Source organism: Pyrus communis, chromosome 8 (genome assembly GCF_041283825.1).
Source record: "Pyrus communis isolate YQ-2024b chromosome 8, ASM4128382v1, whole genome shotgun sequence".
In the NCBI taxonomy this organism is placed as follows: domain Eukaryota; kingdom Viridiplantae; phylum Streptophyta; class Magnoliopsida; order Rosales; family Rosaceae; genus Pyrus; species Pyrus communis.
In genome coordinates, this window is record NC_142572.1 from 6,127,594 (window position 1) to 6,152,688 (window position 25,095).

At 37.0% G+C, this 25,095-nt stretch overlaps 2 protein-coding genes across 2 annotated transcripts; one reads left to right on the forward strand and one right to left on the reverse strand.

Moving 5' to 3' along the window:
* Positions 1-14,032: 14,032 nt before the first annotated feature.
* On the forward strand, positions 14,033-15,608 carry LOC137718700 (senescence-associated family protein, putative (DUF581)). The gene is made up of 2 exons (XM_068458246.2): positions 14,033-14,585; positions 15,132-15,608. The coding sequence occupies exons 1-2, from the start codon at positions 14,245-14,247 to the stop codon at positions 15,259-15,261; spliced, it is 471 nt and encodes a 156-aa protein (XP_068314347.2). The 5' UTR covers positions 14,033-14,244; the 3' UTR covers positions 15,262-15,608.
* Positions 15,609-18,996: 3,388 nt separating this feature from the next.
* LOC137738685 (uncharacterized) lies at positions 18,997-23,429 on the reverse strand (the record flags this gene model as incomplete). The annotated part of the gene is made up of 10 exons (XM_088698436.1): positions 18,997-19,287; positions 19,382-19,502; positions 19,591-20,004; positions 20,544-20,701; positions 20,797-20,929; positions 21,068-21,149; positions 21,642-21,763; positions 21,877-21,944; positions 22,659-22,731; positions 23,314-23,429. Coding segments are annotated over 7 exons (738 nt in total), but the record flags the coding sequence as incomplete, so codon positions are not given.
* Between the last annotated feature and the right edge of the window lie 1,666 nt (positions 23,430-25,095).

Genomic DNA, 25,095 nt, shown 5'->3' on the forward strand with positions numbered 1-25,095 from the left:
TAAGAATACGCTCGTTTCAAAACAGTTTATGGGAAAATGTAAAGCATATATACGTGTGTATTTATAGAAAACCAAAAGCCCAATCACCTGGAGTCCACGCTACAACTCCCTAGCACAAACATCAAGGCATCACAAACGATTGGTGCCTAGAACAATTATCAAATCATGTCTTAGAATTCTTATCAATAGAACATATAACTTACATATCCTATTCGAGAAGATCCGTACGTCGGATTCCCGATCCGTAAGTTTCTAATATCCTCAAATATTACGTATTATAATGTATCAAAGTTTGGTGACGATCCAATGGTCGGATCATCAATTGTTATAACTATCAAGCGACAGACCTTAATGGAATTACATTCAAACGACAGAAATTCGTCAATCGAACTTCACCAATGAAATCAAGGTATTCAAATTTAGCATCAGAAGGTCAGGGGACGTCTCAGCTCATGCGCCGCCATAGGTGGCAGTTGGTCGCCCTGACTTGCCGGAAAATTTAACTATTTCTAAAAATTCTCAAACTTTACAGGAATGAAGATCTCAATGAGTGGAGCAACTTTCATACCTGTGACTAAGGCCAATTTGGCCAGCAAAAGCCTTAATTTCATGAAAACCCGTTGGAACCCTAGGTTTGGGTGCTTCTTGATTCGCCATCTCCGGTACTCCGCCACCCCTACAATTGATTGGGCTTTGTTCCGGGCCTTATGGGGAGTCTAATGATGGTGGTAATTTATGGGAATAGCTTCAGGATTTTGGGATTTCTCGCACGGACCTGTTGAACTCACCAATGGTTCTCCACCCATTTGCAACAATTTTCTTCTAAATCTGGGGTGGAAAAGGAAGAGGGATGGGCTAGATGATGTTTGGGAGTAGTGGTTTGGCTCAAATCATCAGAAAAACAATGGATTTCATCGTAGAAACCCTCCGGCCACGACCTGGTCGCAAGTTGCACGGGTCAAGGGTTGATTTCGTGCTTCTCGTTTTTCTCCCTTCCCCTTCTTTCCTCTTTTTCTGATTGGTCATCCTCTTATCTCTCCTTTTCTAATTGGCCTCCATCTCCCTCATTTCTCTCCTTTATATCCTATCTCCACCGCCCAACTTTTCTTCTATTTAATCTGGGCCACACACGTGGCTCCCCAGATTTTAATCCAAAAATCTGGGGTATTCCATAAAATAATAAATTTACAATTTTACCCTCGACTTCATTCGTTAATATCTCCTTCGTTATAACTCCAAATCATGATCCGTTTGTGCCCACACCTCCGTAGCGACAAGTACTACGAGAATACACTAAGAAAATGAAACTTACGTGACACAACACACCAATCAACAAAAGTCAACACTTTGTCTCGAAGGGCATTTTCGTAAATTCACCTTTTTAAAATTATAAAAATCATAATAATTGGGGATGGGTTGTTACACTAATGGATAGGTTATTTGGTTTTTATTCATCCGTCCCGGGTTCAAAACTCTCAAATCTCCTAAATTATTGTAATAATTTTGAATGCTTTCCTCCTCCTTTTGATAATAATAAAATTATAAAAAAAACTTTTAAGAGATAATGATTTCATACTTTTCTTTTTTTGTGGTTGTCTATATTCCCATGAAGTATTAATACTTTTCTTTTTGTGGATGTATAGAGAGACCAACTATTTTTTTTTTTTTAACAAATGATATTATCTATACTAAGACCATCTCTAACCCTTGGGGATAAAGCTTAAAAATTTAAGCCATAAAGTTTTAAGTCATAACCTAGAAACTGCTTTTCTCTTCAAACCCTTATGATTTTAAATAATGATTTTAGCCATTTTTTTTTCAGTAACTTTTTTTGAAAAAAATTTATGTAGATTATCCTAATTTATTTTTATGAATATTTTAATATAAAAATATTCAAATTCCGATAAGTAAATGAAAATCATACAAATACATAGGTATTTATAAAATTTTAAGTGAAATTTGATTTAAATGATTTTCTTATATTGTTTTAGACATTAGATTTAATTTTGGGTCGTCAAATCACCGTTAGATTATAAGTAAAAAAACTAAAAAAAAGTTTGAAATATGACAATTTGGCCTGTCCAGAATAGTTTAAGCCCGGCTTAAATCCTGTGTTGGGGGGGGGGCAGGGAAGACCGGGGAACTAGCTCAAAAATATATTTTGGGAGGGGTGGACTTAGCCTCACAATGGACTAGCAATAATGTGGTTCAAATTCACATTTGGCAAGAATTGAACCTAAGACCTCTCACTTATATGTAAAGAAGAATACCACTAGACCGTAGTACTACGTAGCGAGAGACCAACTATTTAGATCAAAGAGAAATGCTAAGGAGACTCTCTCAAAGTGAGACTCTCTATTGACTCTCAGTTACGACTAACATTAAATGTAACATCCTACATCTCCCAGGAGAGTGATCCTTATATGTATATTCTCATCCCTACCTAGCACGAGGCCTTTTGGGAGCTCACTGGCTTCGGGTTCCGTAGGAACTCCGAAGTTAAGCGAGAAGGGGGCTAGAGCAATTCCATGATGGGTGACCCACTGGGAAGTTGCTCGTGAGTTCCCAAAAACAAAACCGTGAGGGCGTGGTCGGGGCCCAAAGCGGACAATATCGTGCTACGGTGGTGGAACGGGCCCGGGAAGTGGTCCGGCCCGGGCCGGGATGTGACAATTTGGTATCAGAGCCTAACCCTGGTCGTGGTGTGCCGACGAGGACGTCGGGCCCCTAAGGGGGTGGATTGTAACATCCTACATCTCCCAGGGGAGTGATCCTTATATGTATATTCCCATCCCTACCTAGCACGAGGCCTTTTGGGAGCTCACTAGCTTCGGGTTCCGTAGGAACTCCGAAGTTAAGCGAGAAGAGGGCTAGAGCAATCCCATGATGGGTGACCCACTGGGAAGTTGCTCGTGAGTTCCCAAAAACAAAATCGTGAGGGCGTGGTTGGGGCCCAAAGCGGACAATATCGTGCTACGGTGGTGGAACGGGCCCGGGAAGTGGTCCGGCCCGGGCCGGGATGTGACATTAAATTGTGAGGTGGCAGAGAGTTTATAGAGAGTTCCACGTTAAGAGAGTCTCCTTAGCATTTCTCAACAAAATTTTGTAAACCATATGATTTGATCGTTGACGATTGTATTTTTACTTAAGTTTTTATTAATGTATTTATTTTCTTTACATGACACAGCACATGATTTGCTCAAATTTAAGTGCAACCTTCCCCAGTAAATTGTCAAAGTTTGAGACAAGCGGTCTAACAGATAATTAACATTGATTAATTCAGCAAGTGTGAGGTTTCATTACAATAAGACCTAATCCAAATAAGTTGTAGTCTGGTAGAACAATATATTATATGTTGTGCTTTATATTCTCAAGTTTACGAAGTGTAATTTTAATAGTCTTTAGCACACTTTCTTACATATGAATGAAACCAATTAACCAATTCCCCATTCGGTTTATCAAGAAAAACATGCGACTACTGCGTGCTTGGTAAAGATGGTAAGGACCCAATATACGTGCTAAGATAATTTTGTTAGGTTTTTTCCCCTCATTATATATAAGGCCTCCAACAAAAAGGTACACTTAGGTTCGAATTACAGATGTGATTCGTGAATGAAATGAGTTGAGGATTACTAGAACTCTCAGCAATAATGCAAGATTAATAGGTCAGCTTCTACCTCCCAAGCTATTCTATAGAATGTAGAGAACAACTTGTATATATTAAAATAGTTTACTATAACGTTACTTTTCAATTAACACAATAAAATAACATTACGTCAGAGAAAAATTTACACATAATATTGCATTATTGAACTACTTATAGAAAGTAACTCTCATATAACTCGAACTAATGAGCGCCTAGTACTTCCTATATTAGCCCATTTTTTGTATAAAATACTTACCATATTAGAGACAAAAAGGTAAGTGCACCGCACCTTTTCGCATCTCTATCTCCTAGGTGTCAAAAATTGAAGTGAGTATATATAGCTAGGTTAAGCAAAACATTGGACATTATAGACAGAGCTAGTATGGAACAGTATCTAGTTAAAAAGTAAATCCTAAAGATTGTAATTCCATAAAAATTGACCATATAGAAACTTATAATTTCCCATATCTTCCTCTGTTGCTAATAATAATTGATTCCTGCTTCAGAACAATTAGCTCCGGGATGACATTAATCTATAACAAATAAAAGATGCTGGAGTTTTTTCGACCCCGAAAGGCCCAAAGGAGCACAGACCCAAAAGAAGTCAAAATCCAAAGAGCATGGAAAAGAGAGGCCGAGCGATTCGAGGAGCCTATGGCTTCCGAGTCCCTCGTTAGCAATCAAGCCGAGCATTCCTCGGAAAGTACTTTCCGAGCACAGGAAGGTGAGGTAATCTTTGACAACTTTTAGGCACGAGGCCTAGGAATAGAGGAGGCATGCCTACTCAGATGTCAACTATGAGCCACGTGATAACTAAACGGAAAACAAAAGGGACATAATGGCTGACATGTGGGGCTCCTAGGCCTAGCAAGGCGTTCAGCAGCCTCGTCCCAAGAAGGGGCACAAGTGGATTTGTGAGGAGGTTATTTTGTCGCCACATGTCGGCCAAAGAGGAGAAGGACAGCTCGTAGGTCATGTCAATACATACGGCACTTACTTTAAAAGTAAACAAAGTATTAAAACTCTAGTGAGATTTAGGCCATGAAGGGAAAGATAATGCTAGAGGAGTCCATCGAAATCACTAGTGTCGGATTGGACTTAGTACAAAACATGCACCTCAGAGAAGAAGGCTTCGTTGAAGCACTTGGGTTTGTGTTGAAAAACATTTTGGTTGACTAAAGAAACACTAAAGATCTTTTTTTATTTTTTATTTTTAAAATAAATCATACAGATTGAATTTAACGAAGGTCATGAGCATGAAGGCCTCTAGCTCTATTTATAGGCATGGCAGAAAAAATAATCTCGATCATATTGTTAAGCTGGAGCAGTGGTTGATCGATCATTTGACACAGTTAGTGACAATAATTCCTGGTTGGTGGTCTTTAGTTGCGTCTTGAGGCGGCTCGCATGATTGCAATAGTGACCTCCGTGTTTGGGATGATGTGTGGGTATGCTTTTAAGGGGGCGAGATATTCCTAGACTCTGATCGTCTGTGTGGCAAACACATCTTGGAGAGAACTGTGTCCGAGCCCTCAGACATATTAGAGAGAAATGAGGTGGTCGTCCGAGCCCTAGTTTTGGGCTTCGAAGTATATAGGAAAAAATCGTGTGAATTTTATAATAAATACAAATAGATAAGCCCTATAGCGGACCTTATTTTAATTGTGTCCTAAACATTAATATGTAAATTGATCAAGTACTAAGTATTGTGACCTATATTTAATTGAGAGGTGTGGCATGAAGAGAAAAAGAGTGGAGAATAGACTTGAGGAATTGTATGTTAATTCCCCATTCCTTTAGCCTTTATTTATAGTAATAAGGAAGACAGAAACTTGATCTCTAAGTAATACAAAGTCTATTAGGAAAGATCTTCTAGATCCCAAAGGATTCTTAATCTATCTCTACTTACAATTTACACAATCACAATATGCATTAGAACATATGTCACAACACTCCCCTTTGAGTGTGCAAATACTCAAGTAGATGGTGCATCAAATATTCAGGCAAATATAGAAGTAGTTGATGAAGTCGTCTCATCTAGTCAGCATAAGTAGTGAATGTAAGTCTCAAAACAAACAGAAGAATGCATGGGTGGTAAAACTCACAAAAACTTCCTATGGCAAAGCCCAAGGTGCGACAAAAGCCCATAGTCAAAGGAGAAAAGTGAGAAGTTGCATTAAGTCAAAACCATACGTCTTTGGGACGCAAATAGAACGTGCACAAGAGTATGACCAACCCAAGATGGGTGCCTTGTCAAAACCTAATCAGGTAGTGTCGAAAAAATGCTCATAAGCATAAGGAAAAAGAGTACATTAAGGTCAAGTGAGAATACTTTTGAATACTCCCCCTGAGTTTGATAGAACTTCCAAATGAAACTGCAAGCATTGCAAGTGAGAAAGTTACGCATACCAATTCCTTGGACAAGCGTCTGGAAGGTAGACTTCGACAGTGATGTCGTGTAGAAGTTGACAAGGTTGTCTGGGATCAGACTGCTTGACTTTAATTTTCTGATGCTCATGCTGATGTAGACACAATATGCTTAGGGTTGACTTGTTAGATGTATCATGATCTGGTCGATACATACAGTGTAGTTTTCATGGATCGTTATTGGGACTTAACGATAGATGAAAATCACAAAGAGTTTGAATATGCTTAACAAGAGTTCTCGACCATATCTCTCACGTGATGAGATACAGTGAGTCTTGAAACGGTTCAAAGGTTTAGCAACTAAAGGTTTATATCACGGACCTCCAAGATATTGCGGTGTTCCTTAATGGTAAAGACATAACCATTCGGGAACTTACTTTGTGCGGTCAGATAGATAGTTTGATTTAGCAAATCCCACAAGGTAGACATCATTCTGAAGATCAAGGGGGTGTGATCTATGCTGAGATGCATAGGAATAGATAAGCCCAAATCTGTAGTAATGGAAAAACGCTTTAACACCAAATTTGGTGGTGGCGTGTAAGTGCATTGCTGCTTTATGCCAAAAGATTATCAACACATAAGATGTTTGATCTAGTGCATTAAGCTAAGTACAACAAACGCCAATTGTACATAGATATGGTTGCCTCACGTTCCAATATCGAACCTTATTCTCAATATCCTCCGTAAAGATCTTATTTGCATCTAACGTACAGACGATCAGGGTATACTCGAATATAACACCTTCTAGGTCTAGTTCTAGTGGTGGACCAGAATACCATCAAAATTAGCTCGAAACTTCAGGTCGAGGTGATGTCGAGTTTGCCCAAGATCATTCATACTAAAGTCTGACTTCATGTGCGAATCAGTTTCTCAACTCTAGCAATTTTGAATTTTGTACACGCATAGTCATTAACTGATCAAATATTCACTTAGACGGGTATACCACATCTGTCCGGATGGTTCTGAATCCGCAAAGTGAAGGCTTCATCAGAATCGAGAGGGTGTTCTTGTGGTCTAGAACTATTTGAATCAGTACATGTAAGTTATTTGGAAACTCCATGTAGGTTTCATATTAGGATCCAAGAGATACTACAATTACGTTAGTAATGCTGCAAACAATCACAGAGCGTATGAGAGAAGCCTTGCGCCAGAAGTCGTCATATCGCACTTTTTCATTCATCTTATTCATCATGAATTGATTCTTTTAGTAACCAATTAGTTCTTCATTGACACTAATCAATGGAACGCAGTTCGTTATCATCGCTTTTCATTTATGTTGGTAATAACCATATAAATGAAACATCATCTATGATAATCTCATTCCAATTCCATATCTCATCCAAACTAGTATATTGGACCAAGAACTTCAAGTCTCGAGAGTAATCCGGATATAATCTCATGAGATGCAAATGATTGAGATAATGATCAAGGGGCGGATTCATTCGTGCCATGTTCCTCTATTTTCTGGGAGGCGAATCCTTCAAATCAAGTGATTTGCCATGTTTCTGACATAGGACAGATTGATTGGCTAGCCGCCAATGTACGAGGGTCAACCACAGTAGTGGCATTCCTACTTTCAAGGATGGAAGTCCGTTGTACATAGGCACTTTTGCAGTTGGTATATGTGATCTTGTCAATTTTGCTAGATCAGATGAAGCGTCTGATTATACTCTAATGATTTAGATTGGGATCAAGTTGAGACATAGTGGGGACGTCCATGATAATTTGGATTATTCTTTAGGAACGTTGACGTTCTTATCTTCCCTTAACGACGGGAAAACTACCTCATAAAAGTGACAATCCGCAAAAATAAGTGGTAAAGAGATCGTCTGTCAAAAGTTCTAAGTAACGAATGTTAGAATGAGAATCATAAGTGACATAGATTTCCATCCTTCTCTGAAGACCCATTTTTGTACGTAAGGGCGGCGTAAATGGCACATAGACTGCACAACCAAAGATGCGTAGATGCGTTATGTCGGGTACATATCTGGTAACCAACTAACACGTGCTTTATAAGCTTGGGTCATGACGGGCCTCAGGCGGACCAACATGGCTGCTTGTAATATTGCATGGCCTCAATCAGAGATCGAAAACTTGGTACGTATGAGCAACAATCACTCAATCATTTGAAGGCGTTTAATGAATGTTTCTGTTGGGTCGTTCTGGGTATGAAAATGAGGTACTAGATGTTCAACTTCCAAACTGAACTGACATGCAATATCCATCGAAAATTTTTCAATGTCAATTTTCCAACTTATCTAATTGAATAGATTTGATCAAATAATCAGGGTGGTTAGTCCTAAGCTTGTTAATCTGAACCACAAGTGTGGAGAAGGCAGCTTGTGGACAACAGCCACACGTGTAAAAGCATTAACCGCTACCATAAAATATCTAAATGGTCCACAGGGTGGTTGTAAAAAAGATAGAGGGTGCTGATGCATGATACACTTCCAGGTATGATGTCTTTACTTATGGTAAAAGGATGCCCAAAACAGTGCATCACGGATCATCCTAGAGATTCCAAACATACATCCATAATGAAAATTCCTTTGGAATCCCGAGCTTCTGGTTTGCCACACATTGGGCCTGAATGGGTGAATTACACTCGTCAGATGTTCCATTTTCTCTAGAATACGCTTCTAGCTATATTTGTTGGAAATGCAGAGGAATTTTACTCCATTTTCTACATTGGTTTCAATATGGTAATAGTTCTCTCAAATATCCTTAAAGCTCAAAAGAGCGTTCTTCAGGAATGAAGTAAGTATAAGGTTTTCCATTATGGTAAAATTATTACCATTCGACAACACAAAGTAGTGCCATGCCCCACATTCAAGTTGGATAAGCTTGAAAAGGTTGTCAGGGGATGATTAGCCATGAATTTAGCATAAAACCAGATAGCTAACTTCCCCACAAAACATACCTAAGTGTGAGTTAATTGGATTTATCACAAGTAGTAATTTTCATTAATTAACTCTTATTCATGAGTAATAGTGTCATCCAAGCACCAATCTTAAATCCGAGAACAAGATAAACTGTTCACCAAGTAAATCAAATACACAAACTTGATTAGTCTCACGGATTGACTACAGAATGGTACTCCTCAACAACATTGGTAGAAGCATATAAAGTGCATAACCAATTATCTATTTCGTCAAAACGAAATTAGATCTGCAAGGTTGAGGTTCAGGAATTTTATCCTTTATTCTTGAAATTTTAGGTCTTAGATGCCGAGAATCATGCTTCGGGCGTGATACCACCTCTTAGCAGGCCCGGATTCTTACCATATGTTTGTAAAAAAAAAAACTCGAAATGTGATGGTGAGAGAGAGAGACCCAAACTTGGGTTCGATAGGCTTTAGCTGAAGTTGGAGGTGTTTGTTTAATAGGTCTTTGCCAAAGCAAAGCAATAACGTTCAGTGCACATTTGTCGAAGCAAAGAATGACCTTCATTGCATCTTTGCGAAAGCAGGGCACCACCATTCGGTAGATTCAGGCTGAAACTAGGTCTATACTGTTCGCTACCTCCCAACCGAATTACTGGGGTAACTTTCTTTCACAAGTGTGGTAGTAATGAGATCCAAGAATTTGGTAAATTTCCCCTCTCTATACTACTTCTTCAAGAGTAATCTAGATATAGAAGGACGAGAAAGATTTGTTCCAATCACATTTTGATTCAGGCAAAAATTCTTCTTTACATGATTTGAAACGGTCCATAGTGAGTCAAACAGCAATGGAGTCCTCAACAGTGAGGTATTTCCATTTGATATGCTTCAGGCATAAGTCTTTGAATAAAGATCATGGTGGAGGCTTATTCAGCTCTTCCACACCATAATTGGCTACAATGATTACGCAACTAGTCATAGTCAAGTGAGGTACCACGTCTTGGATCCACATAAAGTAGTTTCTGGTTCGGAACTTCCAAATCAGTGAAATCTAACTTGTTACGGTTCAACAATACGCTGAATGGCGGAAACAAGAATGTGATTGGTGTTTTAGGAAATAAAATTTCCATAAACATCAAAGTTAGAACATTCAGGTTCTAAGACATGGTTTGGTGTAAACAGATTTAAGCATGGAGAATTTCAGGTCTTAACATGAGTGTTGTGCATTAAGAAACTTCAATTTCTATGGCACTTTTCCGAAACTTCTGGTTTGGAAGTATGAACTTCAGGTTCATAATAACTACAAACAAATGCAAAATATACAAGAAAAAAAATATGCAATAGATAAATGCATGTAGGTCTTCAGGGCCTATGATAGTTATTTAATTAATTATTGGTCTTCGGGCTAATGGGAAGAATTGGGAGAAAAATATATACCCAATAATGCCTAAAAAAATTTCAGGCAATTAAAATTGGTGACCCAAAATGGACCAATGCCTACAAGGGCTTAAATAAAAATGGAACCATGAAGCCCAAACCTAAAAATTGGGCTAGGGTCACTTCGGGCTAAGCAGTGCAAGAAGTAGGCCCATAATTGGGCAAGATCCAACAACCGAAAAAAGGGCAACGATTGTGTGCTTCGCAGGCATGCATGCACCAGTATACGACATTGATCTGGTGTAGCACGGTGCAGGGGAGCACCACATCTATACGGGATTGTGATTATGTGCTTTGCGGTGTATGGAGCACCATAGCCTCACGGGCTGATGTCATGCGGGCCGAGCCAAAGCAATGGGCCGCTGCATGGGAGCCCAAAAGAACAAAAAACTTTGTATTTTTTTTCTTTTAGGCCAAGAAGAAACCAAGGCCCAACTAGGCTCGGGTGGACCAAAAAAAACATCACAGCCATTGCTGGGTGTGCTCGCCGAAGAAAGAAGTCGGCGCCGTTGCTTTAGGCGGCCATGCTTTTGGTCACGAAAACTTGGGGTGGGTTCGTGGTTCAACAACAAACATGATTGGTAATGGAGAATAGATAACGACGTTCAAAATCAAGAACCTTAGAAATTTAAATCGGAACTTAGAAAAATCCAATGAGATTCAAATGAATCTCGACCAAAAATCTGTCAGGGACGATCTTCAGGTCATCGGGGACGTTGACCCATGGCGGTAGTGTGGCTGCAGGCCAGACTTGGCCTTGGTTTTGGTGATGGCGACGCCATTCATGGCGTCGGGTTTGGGTTCAAGCCTGGAGCAATTACTCCGTGGCGTGGCTCGGGGTTAGCTCAACTCTATTGGCTCAAGATGCTAGTCTAGCATGCTGGGCTCGGCAGCTTGCTCAGTGGGAGGGGTTTTCAAACCCTAATTTATATTTTTTTTTTTCAAAATATAATTATGCATATATAATTTAATGTTGATCTATATATAATTTCATGCAATATCAATTCTTTTAATTCAAAATTATAAGAATAATGCATACACAATTTATGTAGAAATTAAAATTCAAAAAAAGTAAAGTTGGGTTATGCATTATGGTGAATGTCCATACTATCAGGACTACAAAAATATTGAGATAAAAATCGTTGTTTGGAAGAACTGATTGCGTGATGATATTGATGAATTGGTTTGGTGCTGAAAATTATTTCTTCAATTTCGGCTTTTCATCTCTAAAGCTTGTATCACGTTCAAGAAAAAAAATTGTAAATTGAATCAATAAAAGTATATGAATTCAATAAAATCAAAATTTAATCAATTAATAACAATTGAAACGTAATACTCCCCTGATTGAAAAATAACCACGTCAGATTTCTTAACGCAGCGGAGGAGCGTGCTGATAACGTGTTGTAGCTTATATTTAAGTGAGAGGTGCAGCATAGAGAGAAAGGGAGTGGAGAATAGACTTGAGTATTTGTGTGTTAATTCCTCAGTCCTTGTGCCCTTATTTATAATAATAAGGAAGTGAGAAAGTTGCTCTCCAAGTAATACAAAGTCTATTAGGAAATATCTTTTAGATCCCAAAAGATTTCTAATTTATTTCTTCTTAAGATTTATATAATCACAATATGTATTAGAACATATATCACAACACTATGTAAATATACGTTGATGGTGAAAATAAAGCGGTTGATCTTAACAGCACTCGGCCCTTCGGTGAAATCAAAGTATTTGATCGGAACCGTGCATTTTAAACTTTGGCTGTTCTTACCCCATATTTCCTTAGCTTTAACCACAGTTTCATTTTATTGGAACTTCCTTCAATATTGGTGCATGAATTTATACTTGAAAACCACGACATGGGTGGACTAAGATCTGGTTTGGTACTAAGGTAAGTCTGAAAAAAGTTGATATCAAAAAAAAGTTGGGAGCTGTTTTTGTATTTGGTAAACATTCAGCTTCATCTTTTTTTCACAGTTTTGGGTGAAAAAAAGCCAAAAACAAGAAGCTGCAAAACCCAACTTTGAAAAATCAGCTTTTTTTCACATCTGTTTTACATAAAAGTTTACCAAACACTATAATACTGTTTTTGTTTTTCAAAAGCACTTTTACAAAAAAGTTTACCAAACACTCTGCTGCTTTATTTCCTAGTCGCTTATTCTCACAGCATAATAAAATCAATTTTTTTATAAAATACAGCAATACCAAACCAACCCTAAATAAAAGAAAGCATCAATCAATACTTAACTAGTATGTTATTGAGCTACTTGAATATTTCTATTGTTTGTACGGAGCAAGTGGGCAGACCAGGAGTAAAGCCAATCCCCAGCAAATAGTTGAACTGAGCGTGCAGGCTCGGAAAATGACATCATAAGTAGGGGCATCCTAACCTATATTACCTTTTTGTAATGTAGGTATACTGTATGTACTTGCACTTGAAGGAAAATCAGCTGATCATTAAGATATTTTCTATCCTTTACTCAATCCATTTTTAATTAAATCATCGTTTTTTTTTCTTTTGAAATGACGATAATGGATTAGATGAGTTAAGTTACACATAAAATTTGCTCGTCGAATCAAGATCCTAAGATTAACCATCAACTACAAGTAGGCTTCCTTTTCGCTCAAAGCAATTACAAAGGGCTATAACTCCCTGATAGAACAAGGCCGCCCTAACCCCCCTTATGTCTTCCTTTCCGCTCAAAGCAATTAGAAATGACTATAACTCTTTGATAGAACATGCCCGCCCCAACCCCTCCCCCCCCTCTTACCCACTGTAACCACTCAAACAAGAACTCGATTTATCTATCATTCTGAGCTAAGTTATAGGACAAACGCTAGATTCATTCTATACTTAGATGACAAGTTTATTTATTAAGAATGGGAAAAAGTAAATAATTAAAGAATTTAAGATTATGAGAAGTAAGGAATATGAATCAGATCTATCTCTAGTTGATCAAATTTCTGATTTCAAGAACTTTTACCAAAAAAAAAAATTTACCAACAATTTTATTTTACCGCTGTCTATTCTCACAGCACAGTAGAAATAAATTTTTTTTTTTTTTTTTAAAAGCAAAGCAAAATCAAACTAACCCTAAATAAGATCGACTGTATGAATCTTATAATATCATTTCACTCGATTTCACTTCAAATCTTCCGTGAACTCCAAAAAAATATAAAATGCACTTTCTAAGATAATTTGCATCTCTCACTGAAATGTGTTCACCGTCTATATGTTGTACAATGTAATATCCAATCACCCAACAATCAACATAAGTTCTGCGTGTCAAATGGAGAGCATGTAAAACTCTTTGTAAGTGACTTCAAGCTTTAGAAGGTAAAATAAAAGAAGTTTTAACGAAAAGCCTGCGGTACTATTTATTTTAACGAAAAACCATATTTTTATACTAAAAAATCAATCATGGTACTATTTACTTTACTCTTTATTTTGTCCTTATAGTTAAAATTTAAAGTTTTCAAACCATTTTTATTAATTTTTCTTAAAATAAATAAATAAAAAGTATCCAAACTCCATTTGCCTTAAAATTAAACAAATAAAATAAAATAATTAAAGTGCTGGCGTGGATTTTTCCTTTCATGCAAACAGCTCACTCTTACAAATCACAAGTCACAGGTCACAAGACTCCACAACCCTCAATCTCCATTAAGAACTGCAACAACCAACGGTCCAGATTCGCTCCTCAGTTTCTGGCTCTTCTTTATCTTCCCCACCTTCGCTTCACCTCCTCTCGCTCTTTGCCTCTCTCTCTCTCTCTCTCTCTCCCTCTCCAGAGATTTAGAGAGAATAGCAGTTTGCAGCCTTTTCAGGTTGTTAGTAGTATAAGCAGAGAGGAGAAAAATGTCGTTGGGGAAGAGACCAAGGCCTCCAATGAAGAGGACCACAAGCCTGTCAGAAATCACCTTCGATCTGAACACCATTAGTACTGGGGCACCTCATTCTCAACCGTCCGATCCCAACAACCCTTATCAGCCTCTGGCCTTATGGGGCAGTGGTGGTGGTGGTGGTGGGCTTGATGGGTTGGATCAACGGCTTATGATGAAGTTGCCTTCACCATCATCAGCATCGCCAAGAAACCACAGAAGAAATTCTGCTGATTTTGGAGAAACTGCCCACTTCTTGAAGGCTTGTGGTCTCTGCAAACGCCGACTTATTCCCGGCCGCGATATTTACATGTACAGGTATTCTTCTTCTTCATTAGAAATTTACTAGTAATTTTTCTAGTGATATTTCTACATATTTTGTCTCCATTAATTTTCGAATTTGCCTTTATTGGTCTAGTGATATTTTTATCTATTTTGTTTGACGAAAATAAGTTCATGTTCAATTCCTCGCATATTAATCAAGAGGTTGCTTTTATGAGAAACTTTTTTGTACCTAACGGTTTTTCCTCTTAATCTGCTCTTAGAAGTTTAGAAAGAAATATTTTAGATAATATGCTATTAATTAATTCTCGAAATCCAGTTAATATTTTTTGGACAAATTGAGGGTTATGTCAACTGTATGCCAGACAAGGTTATGGATTTGTTTTCACTTTTCTGTCAAATTAATTATTTTTCATGAACATTTCTTACTTCTTGCTTTTTTACCATTTTTAGTATTGATCTAATAATCTCCCCGGATATTTATTTTTCTTGTTTTACTGGGATACGCAGTAAATATGCCAAAATTAGGAAATCGTATTTAATTAACTGTGACTATATATATAATTTCTTTTTCTTTTGCAGAGGTGACACAGCTTTCTGCAGTCTAGAGTGCCGGCAGCAACAGATGAATCTTGATGAGAGGAAGGACAAGTGTTCTTCCATCGCTGGACACCAAGTCTCCGCCAAAGGCGAAACCATGGTCGCCTTGTAGGGTTGTCGACCCGAACACAGAACCATCTTTGCGAGCTTTGCTCATATGACTATATAAGCATAGGGTTTTGGGGGGTGGGGTGGGTAGTGTGGCGTGGGGGAAGAGAGAGGGGGCATGGAGCGGGGCGGGCGGGGGCGGGGGCAGATGTTGGGGGAAGTTGTTAATTAGGTATGTTGCATGAAAAAAAGGGGAAAGATTTTGAAGCCCTGTAGTCTTGATTATATATGTGGATTAACCTCAAGTGTGTACTTATCATGTTCATGGTTTGCTCCCTCTTGTTTTCATATAGGTAGTACCGGAAGAAAATTGAAAATTTACAGGGTTAATTGAATCTTCCTTATATTATACATCTTTTTGTTTGATTTATTTACTGGGATTTGGATTCCATTTTCAGTGGCATATATATATAATTGTTATTAGCACTCCAAAAATCGCATTTTGTACTCCAAACTTTTTATAAATAAAAAGAAAAACATACTTATGATATAAAAAGAAAAACATACTTATGAGGACTGTAGAATGAAATATTTGAAGTGCTAATAACAGTTTCATATATATATATATATATATATATATATATATATATATATGTTACTATTTGAGTGGTATCAAAGCCAATTAGTGAGAGAATCGATGCATATCTGGGTCGGTCGTGGCTTGAGTTGGATGGTAATTTTATTTTTGGTCAAGAGTAGAATGATATTTTACAATGGTGGAAATGTGTTGTGCTCTTATATGATGGTATGAGCTCGAACTCGATCAGTGGTTAATCTAACATCTAACTTATTAACGCTATCGCTCGACTCAAAAAAAAAATAAAAAAGTAGAATGGTATTGGATTCCAATAGATTCACTTTGTTTTGTAACTTTTGTAATAGTAGTACCCCCTCGATTTTCTAGTTTTTTGTTTTTTAAGTTTATGTTTTTTACAAACAAGATAATTACAATAAATTTAACTAAGTTACAAAAAGGATATTCGAACTTACCTGCTGAGATGAAACATTCTAGCAAACTTGATTAAACCTAAATTAAAGAAAAACAGAAAAAGCTTCCCTCAAATTTCTATTTAATTTGTTGAATAAAAAAAGGTAAAAGAAATAGGTAGTCCAACTCAGAATGGAGAACAAATTTAATAAAAAAAAAGGAAAACTTTATTTAAATCCAACTATCTTATCTTCAAACCCAACTTAAATATTTTTGCTATTAAATTCTTCATTTTGCCCCAACGTTATTTAGAAAGTAAAATTAAATTAAAAGAACACGAACCCACATATCTGCCAATCACTTTTCGGCGTCTTCTTCACCGATGCCGGCGTGAATCTCTTGTTGCCAGCGTCTCTTAAACCCCTCCTCTTTCGTATTATCTCCCTCCTCATTTGTCCTTCTCCCTCCTCTATTTCTCATGCTCTTCAATTATAACACCGGCGTCGGAGGCCTACAAGCATAGTCGAAACTACGTGAGGGCAAGGAGTGGCGGCCGCCCCTCCCTTCACTGGAAAACATGCCTAGAACCGCTTCGATTGAAGCTTGCACAGGTGGTGTGTCGTGGTAGTCCTTGGCTGAGAAAGAGCTCCTTCCTGCAACTTCCATGTCAGGGCGTTTGGCATACGTCGTCGAGTCCGTACAAATGGAGACCAAAAGCCGTACGTCGACGAGTGTGGTGCTTCTGCTGCCGTTCAACTACTTGAAGCTATGTTTTCCGCAACTCATTCAAACAGTCGGAGACGTGAAGATCAAGAGCAAGAATCCGAAGCATAGTGCTTGATAATGTAGAGGAGAAGCAGATTGAGAAAACTCAGGCGTAGAACTTCCTCTCTAGTTACAAGTTTCCGAGTGGTACAGAATCGGCAATGCAGAGAACCACAAATGTCTATGACCGAGAAGGGATGGCGAAGTCGTCGACGAGGAAGGCGTTGAGCCGAAGGGGGATCATTTATCTTGTATGAACAGTTCGAAGTCAAAACTTGTGGAAACTGAATGGTGTGCCATATAAGGCGGTTGTGATGCTAAAAGAATTTGAATTGAAGTTGCCATGGAGAATCGCTGATGAATCTTCCGTGAGGTTTGAGGTGGAAGAGAACCACTGGGTGTGGAAAGAGATTTCAGTTTTGTTTATTTTTTTTTTTTCCAGTTTTAATCAAAGGATGAATTAGGAATTTTAAGAAAATATTTTTCGTATTGGGTGTAGAAAGAGGTTGAATGGGCTCCAATAAAATTTTCCTAAAAAAATCTCAATCACGTTTATGAATATTTTTTTTCTTTAGTCTAATGGTTATTTAAATTATGAATTAATCAACATGCTAAAATCAGACCAAATGGCTAGCGTAATTTGTTGTTGGGGGGAAATTTTCAATGGATACACTGGTTTTCACCACATAACGCACTTCATAAAGCTAGTCTATGTATGAACTAAACTAATTAAATCAAGACGTGTGTTCATCTTTATACACAGTTGAATCATTGGAAATTCGACCAAAAAAAAAAAAAAGAATCGTTGGAAATTAAGTACTCAAATCCTTTAGTTGCTCTATATGATCTTCATAGAGAGATGCATGATTTCTTACTAACAACAATTTTCATCCAAAAATGATTTTCTCACCACTAACATATAGATGTAGGGTCACGTATATAATATCGTGGTCGAGTTTTTATTTATTTCTAGTGGGAATTGTGTGGAGTTGGGTGAAATTTGATCACCGCATTATTCATATTTAAGAAGATTCTGTTGCATGACATAAGAATCCATGATTAGTGCTTACACTAGAAATAGTGCCCGCGCGTTGCTGCGGGATTACAAAACGGATATTAAGAATGATGAAGTTTGAATCAAAGGTGTATAGCGGCTGGTGAATTCAAACAAAACTCTGAATGAAAGTAAAGGAATAGGAAAAAAAAAAATGGCACATATCATTTGTTTGGTGTTAACCAAAGTCATTTAAGAATGTCCATTAAACTGTAAACAACAATAGAAATTGAGGATCAGAAAGAATTAGACAAAATCACATATTTAAAATGAAAGATTAAAGCTGCCCAAATACGAAACTATTCATTAAAAAGACTGAAAATTTAAGAATTAGATGAGTACATCAATGAGTTTTGTAAAATGAAAGCAAAAAAACTTTTTGTTACGTCAAAATTTGATGTCATTGAATCAAACTGAAAGTATAGTAATGTTATTAGATTTTTTACTTCAAAATTTGATGTAATTGTTTAGGAAACCACTTTTATATGCATGAACTTCATCCTATTACCAAATGGTTATTGGAAATGGTTAGAGTTATAAAACCTGACTCTTATCGGTAGCTAGGATCAAATGCTAGGTAAGAAATTCTTCAAATCAAGGCAAAAAAAACTAAATGCTTGAACGGGTTATATACCTTCAATAAACATTGATCGTTCTTGAAAGTGAAGAAGAACGAAACCAAACAACGATATGAAGCATCTGATTACAGAGACAAAATCTGTAGGATGACACAAAGAGAATTTAAACGTAAAATGTATGTGTAAATGAAAAATCTAAAAAAGAAAAACAATAAAACCAAAATGAGAAAGATCAAGAAAAGAGACCTTACCATAGTTTGGACGAACGTTACTTCAAAACAACTGCAGGTGGGAAAGTATACTTAACATCAAGCTGAGAAGATGTAGAAATGGCATGACAAAACACCGACAGCATAAAAAATAGAGAGCTCACAAAAGGGTTATAAAGAAAATGTTTAATTTGTACAATGCAGATACAAAAGGTTAAAAGTTGTTTATTTACATACAAAAAAATATTACAGACATGTGTTCGATTTTAGCACTTGGAACCAGCTTTCAAGCGCAACCAGCATTCTGATACAAAAAATTGGCAAGTACTGGTCTATTTACAGGCAAAATATACTACGAAGTTCAGTTTAGAGAGATATTTACATCGCAACCAAATAAGATAAATATTGTTTGATACATATTAACAAAAAACCATCAGAATTTTTGGGCATTGCGGTCAACTTCTGCTATTGCACTGTCCATTTTTGAAAAACCAACCTAGTGAAACGAAAGAAATTAAAAGGGTAAGATCGTTATTAAATATCTTGTTTAAAAAAAGAAAAAAAAAAAGGCAACGATAAAATATAGTGACCTAGCTTCTTTTTGGAGGAGTGGAGTTCAACTTTTCACCAGTTGGGGATGACTTCTTAAGCAATTTGATTGGCACTTCATCCAATTCTCTTGGATATATGTCTGAAATTTCCTCGGCTCCACTATTTTAAATGGGTTTTCCCAATGTTAAATAGTATGAATATATGGAAATTTAAAATTTATAGTTGCAAAAGTTGTTACCGCACAAACCTTTGTTCGCCGGGGGTAAAAAGAGCTCTCCTAATTGATTCCCTCTTCCGTTTATATGATTGCTCAGTGGTTTCAGTTGTTGAAGTAGAAGATGAAACAGTGGTGGAGGACACTGTGAGTTGTGTTGACAAAGGCTGCAGAGTTACTGGCTACATAGTCGTATCCTCAGTCACATTATGAGTGAGTACATCGTTCGTATTAAAAGTATTCCTCCTGTTGCCAAATCGTAAGTGAAAAACCTTCTTTTGTCCAATAAGCCTGAGAAACTCGTTTGGTAATAGCTGCTGGTCCACCAGTCTCTGATTCATTACCAGGTCTTTGCAAGGCATGCCAAAAAGTTTCTCGCCGCATTTACCGATTATCAAAGCATTCGTTTCATTTGTTTCATCTTTGAGAATGAGATTAACTTTGTACCTACATTTAGAAACTCAACCTTATGATAGTTATTGAGAATCATAAATTGCCACAAACTAAATACCTAAATAAGTAGAACTAAAACAGATCACACACAGGTAGTAACTTTATTGAATTATACAATGATCATATGTAACCAAATATAACAAAAAAGTAAAAGGAAAACGAAAGAAAGGGGAAAAAGAAAGTTTTGCCACAGCAGGAAAAAAAATTTATAAGATTTAGGTTTATATGATGTAAATGAGACAAAAACACAAAGCAAAGAGAAAAGAATGGTAACAAAAATAATTTTTCAAAGAACATCATGTTGGGGAACCATTCTGGACATCCATCGCAAAAACACTTCACAATCGAAAATTTTAAATTTTTTAAAGTGTGACTGCATAAAAAATGAAACTAAATTTGTATACTCCGTACTCAATGTCATTAGCCTTCTCTGTATCTATTTGTTCCAATTGGCTAACAACAACAAACCATAAGATACCCAGAAAGAGCCAATTTTTTATTAGGTTTGCTTTAAACATTTGATTTAACATTACCAAGGCGTTGGAATCTAGTTGGGATGTTTTTGGCAAATGAGCTGGCCACTGGTTAGATCCTTGTGCATCTGTTTTACACAGTGCGGGCAAGCATTGTACCACCAATCGAAGCGCGTGTCAAAACGCTTAACAAATGCTTTGAATAGAAATGTGTCGTCCTGTAACATATTTTGTCACTTATTTGTAAAAGCCAGAATGACAACACAATTAGTTCTGTTGAAAATGTTAAAATTGAATTGTCAAGTTTTAATACCTTGTGCAAGTCCTGATCCAAAAACGCTAATTCATCAATTGTAACCCTTTTAGCAATCTGCAAAATTTCAGCTTCGTTTACTTGTTTCGAAGAGGGAGGGAGCATTTTCAAACGTTCTGTATAATCAGAAAACCTGCAAGCATCAAAACATTTTATGAGTTTAACAATTCAAAAAAAAAAAAAAAGAAAGAAAAAAAAAAAAACACAAACCATACTCCACCAAAAAGAATTAACAGTCTTATTTCGTTTTGACAATGAGAAATACACTCACAATGACTTATATGCATTGACTTCAAGGATGTCTGGATCAATAAAAAAAAGGGACGAACCAGTACTGTTTAAAGCAATCTTATCTGCACGTTGGAATCACAGCACCAAAAAAATATATATATATATATATATTAATAAAGGTGGCTCATCACATTTTGTGACAAAATCTACATAATAGAGATAATGTACAATACGTAGATACCCAACTGTTTAAAAAGTTTTCATAAAAGCGTGGGACAATCAGCTGTATGATGTGGTGCATTCCAAACCAACTAAGTCATTCATAACACAATATTTATCATTTTCTAACTGTAATGAAACACTGATGCTCAAATCTATTGAATAAAAAAGAAAACAAAGTAAGAAAGAGATCAGTAGCAATCAGTAACGACTGATATATTAAAATGCTTCTAAACTAATTGACGACAAAGAAGAAAAACATATAATGACAAATGGGAGCAAAGACAGATAATAAAAGTGCAAAACGATATAACATCTATAGAATTTAAATGAAACAACATTTGTAGGCACCAAAATAAATAAGCCAAAAATAAGTTTTTAAGAAAATAGAATACTCAAGTAAAGCTTTACTTTCAGACTTGTGAAAACAACAACGGGTAAAGAAAACGCGTCCATTGACAAAGAAGAAAAGGCTTCTCCAATGTCCCCCCACAACGTAACCATCACTTCCTCTTTCCTGTTGACAAATGGAACAACGAATAAACTTATCACTTTTTTTTTTTTTAATGCAACAGATTAACAAATATTGAAAAAAAATGTGACGAACAACCATATGAAACAAAATATAACCTTATATTCTCGATACGGACATCACACTTGTATGCAATCCTCTGATTAATCTGTTTGGATTCAAGAGGCTGTACAGCGCTTATACGTCCAATGACATCTTATTATTTAAAACATAAACAAAGTTGAATAGCAATTTGGAAAACAAATGCAAACACACTTGAACCCATGCACATCCACATATAGATTAAAAGTACCTGTGAGAATGTCAACACTGTTCAAGCGAGGGTACAGTGTGTTATAATCTTGCAGAAAAAATCGATGGTGAGGGATAGGAGGGAAGACGCTTGCTAATTTTTGAAACACTGTTTTTGAGTTGAACAAAATCAAGGTTTCATGCGGTACTACCTTGTATTATGCCCTAATTTTAACAGTCCGAAAATCCATGATTTCATAACATCCACCGGCTTCAATTTTGGAGGCCATAACATCGTGATCACCATCTGATGTACAGCCCTCTACCGCATGTTGCTTCATTGTTACCATAAAATAAACACAACAAATCAAAACAGTTAAATAATTTGAGGCAAGATGTAAAAAAAAATAAATAAATAAAAATCTAGGGGGGCACAAAAATTTGCGATAGAAAACACCACGCGTTCAACATAATCAAAGAAGCCGAAAAATTGAGAAAAAAACACGAAGACATGAAACAGATGGTTGACACATAAATTTCGCTAACCATAACACAACTAATTTTAACCATTCGACATGAACATTATTTTACTCAATTAATTGTCATTGCCTCTACTTTTGATTAAACTAATCAAACAATGATTCCTTACCGCTTCATCGACGAACACACAGTGCAGGGTAGTGTACTTCTGAATAGTTCCCGGGATGATGGATTTCCAAATTCTGCATATTCGAACTTTGATTTTGTCAGCCTTCATGTATGGTATTAACTGATTAACAGGAGTTGGGCAAATGTTTTCCATTTATCCTATGAAGAGGAAATTGCACCGACACATTAGAAATTCCCACAAACCCACAGAAAGAAAAAACAATAAAAATTATAAATGATGTGCAATCAACTCATCCATGCTGTGAAACAAAGAGACAAAGAGTTGATCACATAACTAAAACGGCTATCATGAGGCCAAAAAAATAGGGAAAATTTTCAAACAAAAGATGTGAAAAAAAAAAAAAAAAAAAGGAAAAAATTCAAATGGTAGAGATCCTCGACATCTGTATCAAAAGGTTATATTTATTAACCAAATTATTAATACAATTCTTGCATCTTAATATGTATCTAAATATCTCCACCTTCATTTGGCAAAAGTCATGTTGGCGGTGGTGTTGTAGAGGGGACGAAGAACAAAGAAAAATCAAAACAGAAAAATAGACAACTAATTCATGAACCAATACCAACTCCCTCATGCGAAAAAACCCAAAGTCTCAAAAACTACAAACCCATAACAATTTCATCAAGCGACTAACCTCAAATGCTCACCTGCAACGACACTTCTTACACCCTCTGTCTCTTTCCCCAACCTCTGCTTCCCCAAATGACGACCTAGACCTCTCTCGCCACAGGAGTCAACTCCTCTCACAGTTTAAAACCCTAAAATCCATTCGAACCCATTAGCTAAACAAAGAACATCACAAAAATTAAACGATGAACTGGAAAAAAAAAAACCAACGAAGTCCACATCTCTTTAAACGTAACAGAAGAAAACCCTTTCACAGTTTAAAACCCTAAAATCCATTCGAACCCATCGACCAAACAAAGAACATCACAAAAATTAAACAATGTACTGAAAAAAACCAACGAAGTCCAGATCTCTTTAAACGCAATAGAAGAAAACCCGTTCTGCAAACCAACATAAAAATCTGCAAAGGAAAACAAAAACCTAAAAGAAAATCACGCACCACAGATTTATCAGAAGAAGGAAGCACCTGCGACGTTCTGAAAACCATGGTTGAGAAGAACAAAACACAAAAGCGCACCAAAGAGAAGCACACAACGGGAACCAAAAGAAAAGAGAAGCTGAGAGCGATAGAAAACCACCAATGCAAGTGAGAAACGGAAACAAAAAGCAAGCAAAATGAACCCCAAAAGAGAATAGCACGATGACCGACACGTGTCACACACAATTCCCAACTTGTCCCTGCACGAACCACCAAAAACAATCGGAAGGCATGAAAAAGCCTGAGGGCAATTCGGCCACTGGAAAACAACCCACGCAGCGCGGGCAAAGTAGAAATTTTACTATAGAAAAGGAAGAAAGCAGCGCCAAAACCCAAACAAACCAGGGGCAGATCCGTCCAGACACTATTTCTGAACAGTGCCGGTTTCAACTGCCTTTTAGTATATATAATATGAGGGAGGGAACCGGATCCTCTCCAGAGCATGGGACCGAAGTTTGCTGAGCAATCTATTCGGATCTTTAAAATTTAATTTAACGACCATAAATATGAGGTTTTTTTTTTTTTAATTATAACAATTACAATATTTGAATTAAATTTCAAAGATCGGAATAAATTACTCAGCAGGTTCCTATCCCCATGCTCAGGAGGGGGAACCGGTTCCTGAGGGGAGGAATCTGTGTCCGAGTCAGCTTTGCATATGGAACGGCCCCACTTTACAAAATAATAGAGAATTAACAAATTGAAGGAGAGGTTCATTTCGAAATTAATTGGAGACATTGGAAGGTGCACTTCTGCCTACTGATTTGATTTGGACTCGAGAGAGACCAAAGCCAAGGTGGGACCACCCTGTAAATACAGGTGTCCCCACATCTTTTGTCTCGTGGGCCCTAACTATTGGCTCCACATGATTTCTGATCTAACAACATCAGCCATGTGAGCTGGGTGATCGATCTCCAAACCCTACAGTGGCTGATATCTTAGGGTTTCTACTGCCTCTTGCTAAGCACAGAAATGTTTGATCCAGAAAAACAAGCAAAGAAGCAGCATGGATGCGGAATATGAAGAGTTACAGAATCGAGAGAAGTTTGCTTACAACAAAATGTCATTAGGATAATATCTCAAATCAATAACACGTTGGAAAAGAAAATAGTTCTTGAATAAAATTGAATGAGTGAAATACAATGGTATGTTTGATGTGAACAACTTACCCACATAATTTTCTATGGGACCATACACAGCTGTTTTTTGTTCTCCAACTCCCTTATTTCTTTGTTTAATAAAAGATGGATTACATGAAAATCAGTAGTTTTGGCATTTTCAGCTGCAACAAGAGGCAATGCTCTCAGGTGT